Here is a 5000-nt window from a genome sequence, read left to right on the forward strand (position 1 = left end):
CTCTCAGTAACTAAATCTTCTAAATTTCTCTCACCATACCTTCTCTCAAACCTTTTAAATTTCTCTCACCATAACACTGACCCACTCACTCACTACATCCCTTCTCAATAATCACACATTTGAAACTTCCCTCACTATAACTCCCTAGCTTTTAAATTTCTCTCACCATAACACTCAACCACTCCCTCACCATATCCTCTCTCAGTAATCACATCTCACTATACTCTCTCTCAATAATCATACCTTTTAAATTTCTCTCACTATAACTCCCCAGCTTATAAATTTCTCTCACTATAACACTCACCCACTCACTCACCATATCCTCTCTCAATAATCACACATTTGAAATTTCTCTCACTATAACACTCACCCACTCACTCACCATATCCTCTCTCAATAATCACACATTTGAAATTTCTCTCACTATAACTCCCCAGCTTTTAAAATTCTCTCACCATAACACTCGACCACTCCCTCACCATATCCTCTCTCAGTAATGAAACCTTTTAAATTATTCTCACTATAAAACTGAACCGCTCATTCACCATATCATCTCTCAATACTTACACCTTTTGAATTTCTCTCACTATAACACTCGCCCACTCACTCACCATATCCTCTCTCAGTAATTACATCTCACCATACCCTCTCAATAATCAAACCATTTAAATTTCTCTCACTATAACCTCCTAGCTTTTAAAATTCTCTCACCATAACACTGAACCACTCCCTCACCATATCCTCTTTCAATAATCACACATTTGAAATTTCTCTCACTATAACCCCCCAGCTTTTAAAATTCTCTCATCATTACACTCAACCACTCCCTCACCATATCCTCTCTCAGTAATTACATAATTTAAATTTCTCTCACTATAACTCCCTAGCTTTTATTTTTTTCTCACTATAACCCCCCAGCTTATAAAATTCTCTCACCATACCACTCGACCACTCCCTCACCATCCCCTCTCTCCACAGATTCGACCTTCACTATTACTCGAGCCACGCCAGCCAAGTGGACGCCACCATCGTCACCATCGACACTCGCAGCCAGACAGTGAAGGACGAATTCCACGCGCCTCCACTGGAAAACCTCGTCCACACTAAGTAAGTGTCTGATCTTTTTCGATTTTTCTTACGATTAGATATATATGATTGTTTGGAATGATAATATATATATATTTTTTTTATGAATGACACGAATGGTTGTCTGGAATAGCAAGAACAACGAAATGAGGATTTTTCTTTTTTTACTTTATTAATTATTCTGTCATATAATGTATTCAATATCTATATGATACGTTATCCAGAATTTAACGAAATAAACACTAACAATGATAAACTTAAATATGTTCATTCTTTGATTTTATGCAACAATTTTTTTTTTTATCTTTTATATTCACAACTTTCAAATCCTTTTTTCCCCACTTTTTCTCTCCCTCTCGTTTCTTCTCCTTTCTCTTCTTCCATCCCTCCTTTTTCTCTTTGTTTTTAAGTGTCTGATTTTCTGCTTTTCCTTATACTTCCATCTTCATCTATCTGCTTATCTCTCTTCCTACTTTTGTGCCTTTATGTTTGTTTATGTTTATATGTGTATGTCAGCTTCTTGTTTCGGTTGCCAGACAATCATTTCTCTGTGTATTTGTTTGTTTGTGTGTTTATCTGTCAGTTAATTTGGTTGTTTAACTGTTATTCTATGTCTGCCACTCAATCTGTCTTTTTTTCTATTTCTTATTTATTCTATTTTTCAAGTATTTTTTATTATTGATTATGTCTTTCTTTTATTTCTTATCATTTATGTCTTTATTTCATTTATTATTATTTGTTTTTCTTTCTCTTTTTTAAGATTATTCATGCCTTTCTTTCATAATTTAATCATCTGTCTTTTTTCAATTTTATTATTCATGTCTTTCTTTTAATCTTATTTTTGTCTTTCTTTTATTTCTTACCATTTATGCCTTTCTTTGTTTTTTTGTCTATCTCTCTTTCTCTTCTTTTTATCATTTCTCTATCTATTCTGATCATTTCATTATTTTCTTAGTTATTTTTTTTATCATTTATGTCTTTCTTTCATTTGTTATCATTCATATCTTTCTTTTATCTTTATCATCTATGCTTTTGTTTTACTTTTTCCGTTTGAAGCCCAACCCCCTTGAATATTATGGTATACGGACATACATATACACATAAATAAACATCTATCTATCTGGTAGATATACATTTATCTATCTACCCGCCCAGTAGATATGTATGTCTAGAGTGATAGATATGTACTTATTTTTGTGCATATCTATGTCCTTGTAATGAATATTCCTTGGCAGGACCTCGCACAATTTTCAGAAACTGGTATATGTCCTTTTGTCTTTCTGTCTGTCCGTTTTTCTGTTTGTCTGTCAGTCTATTAGCCTATTTGTCTAGATATTATTTTATTTGTCTGTCACTCTATTTGTCTATTATTCTATCTGTCTATCTATTATGTCTGTTTGTCTATCTATCTTTCTATTTGTCGTCAGTTCACACGTTGTCTCTTTATTAGTCCCCTTGTGATTCTATGTGAATAAATGTCTGTTTCTCTCTTTCTCGGTTGGTATATATGTCTGTCGATTTGTCTGTCTGTCTATCTACTTGTCCGTTTCTGTTCTAGTTTGTCTATTTCCACGTCCTTCTGTGTCCAAGTTTTCTTTATCCACAGTTTCCTTATTATCCGTAGTTATCTTCTATATCCTTTATCCATAACTTCCTCTTTACCCATGTCCTTCCACTACTTTTTTATCTGCCCGTCCCTCTTTATCCAGAATTTCCTCTTTATCCACAACTTCCTCTTGATCCACAACTTCCTCTTTATCCGTATCTTCCTCTTTATCCACAACTTCCCCTTTATCCACAACTTCCTCTTTATCCAGAACTTCCTCTTTATCCATGTCCTTTATCCACAACTTCCTCTCCATCCATGTCCTTTATCCACAACTTCCTCTTTATCCACAACTCCCTCTCCATCCATGTCCTTTATCCACAACATCTCCCCTGACGCCTGCCTCTCCCGCAGGTGGCAGGGCGCGGACGTCAACTGGAACGGCACGGCGCCCTACGTCTAGGCACTCCTCCTCCTCCTCTTACTCCTCCTCCAAGAAGGTCGTCTGCAGGAGGAGTGCGCGGGAGGAGCCGTGGGAAGGAGCCGTCAGGAGCTGTGAGGAAGGAGGAGACGTCAGGAGTTGTGAGGAAGGAGGAGGTGTCAGGAGTTGTGAGGAAGGAGGAGGTGTCAGGAGTTGTGAGGAAGGAGGAGGTGTCAGGAGTTGTGAGGAAGGAGGAGGTGTCAGGAGCGGCGAGAAGGCTGTGGAGGGAGGAGTCAGGAACCGTCAGGGTCGTGCGTGTGTGTGATGGGATTTTCCAAGTCTTTCCTACGGCGTCAGCTGGAGGAAATGTCCAGGAAGAAGAAGCGACAGGAAACGTTGGGCATCGTCAGGAAACGTTCTGACGGCGCGTGTGTTAGGGCTTCTGTTTTCTCGCCGTGGAAGCTTCAGAGGGAGAGATGTCAGAAACTGTCAGGATATGTCAGATTAGCACGTTAAGGAATCTTATTTCGTAGCACTACATACCAGGAACCCGAAAGGACAGCAAATGTCAGAGTTTTTCGATGCCTTGTAGCTGCAGCGTGTACAGGAAGAACCGTCAGAAACGTCAGGAACTCGACAGGAACTGCCACCAAATGTCAGACGACGTCAGAAACCGTCAGCCGTTGTCAGAAGACGTAAGAACGGCTTGAGATAAAGAAGCAGGACTTTCTTTTTTTTTTTTTTAATCACGCCCCATGTACCCGCAGCTTCTCTGTAACTTCCTCTGTCAACAGTTCTGGCACTGCGATAGATAAAGGGTTTCGTGCCTGATAGATAAAAGGCTTCACTGCTGATCGATAAAAGGTTTTATGTCGATTGATACTGAAGAGGAATGAATGAATGGGGTATGGGTGATGTTGAATAATATGAGTGCTGAGGTAATGCTGAGCTCAGCAGTTTATGCTGTATCTATATGCTGAGTACCAAGGATGACTCGGCAGCATAAAAGAAGAAAAACAAAAGGAAAAAGAAAAGAAAAAAATACTTTGCTTTTGATATTCGTCTCTATAAGATATTTGACAAGAGAGAAGATATCCAATAACATATACTTTTCTTACGACGCTACAAACAAACCCATAAAAACAAGGAGAGAAAGGAGAAACAAAGAAATAAATAATATCCACACACACAAAAAGGAAGAAGAAGAAGAAAAAGACAAAACTCAAAAGAAAAATTACAATTACAAATATCATTTTACGCTTCGTCCCCCCTCCCCTCGCCCCCCTAGTCTCAGATCTCGTCAACATATCCACACACAAAAAAGGAATAATAATAATAAAAAAAAACAAAAAGAAAATACAAATACAATTACAAATATTATTTTACGCTTCGTCCCCCTCCCCCCTCCCACTACCTCCCCCCCCCCCCCCCCCCCAAGTCTCAGATCTCGAGTCAACAACACACGAGATGCAGCAGATAAGAGCCAAGGGCCCTCGCACACCACACTTCTGCGTCCGACGTATAATGGCGCATGAAAGCCCTCAGGTCAGAGAGTCGATAATCCTCTGCTTTCTGCGGGAGATTCGACCTTAGCGCCGCCGAGGCAAGAATTGGATTGGGTCTTGCGTTGTAATGCTTTATTGTTATATATTCGGATGTAAGGTCTTAAGAGGGTTGGTATGAGTAAGAAATTTACTTATTTTATTTTTATTTATTTATCTTATTTTATTTTATTTTATTTTACGGTTTGAGGGTTTTAGGAATGTGTTATGTTTTCATTTTCATATATTTATTTATTTATTTATTTATTTATTTTTTACGGTTTGAGGGTTTTAGGAATGTGTTATGTTTTCATTTTCATATATTTATTTATTTATTTATTTATTTACTTATTTTTTACGGTTTGAGGGTTTTAGGAATGTGTTGTTTTCATTTTCATTTACTTAT

General features: G+C 37.8%; 1 protein-coding gene across 1 annotated transcript in view; it reads left to right on the forward strand.

Moving 5' to 3' along the window:
• LOC138866521 (inactive ubiquitin carboxyl-terminal hydrolase MINDY-4B-like) overlaps positions 1–4180 on the forward strand; it is a 125283-nt gene extending 121103 nt beyond the window's left edge. Inside the window, exons 8-9 of the mRNA XM_070139584.1 lie at positions 979–1107; positions 3047–4180. Coding sequence (XP_069995685.1) covers positions 979–1107; positions 3047–3095 — 178 coding nt within the window. The 3' untranslated portion in view covers positions 3096–4180. The remainder of the gene's footprint in view (positions 1–978; positions 1108–3046) is intronic.
• Positions 4181–5000: the final 820 nt, after the last annotated feature.

The sequence above is a fragment of the Penaeus vannamei genome, chromosome 26 (assembly GCF_042767895.1).
Source record: "Penaeus vannamei isolate JL-2024 chromosome 26, ASM4276789v1, whole genome shotgun sequence".
NCBI lineage: Eukaryota > Metazoa > Arthropoda > Malacostraca > Decapoda > Penaeidae > Penaeus > Penaeus vannamei.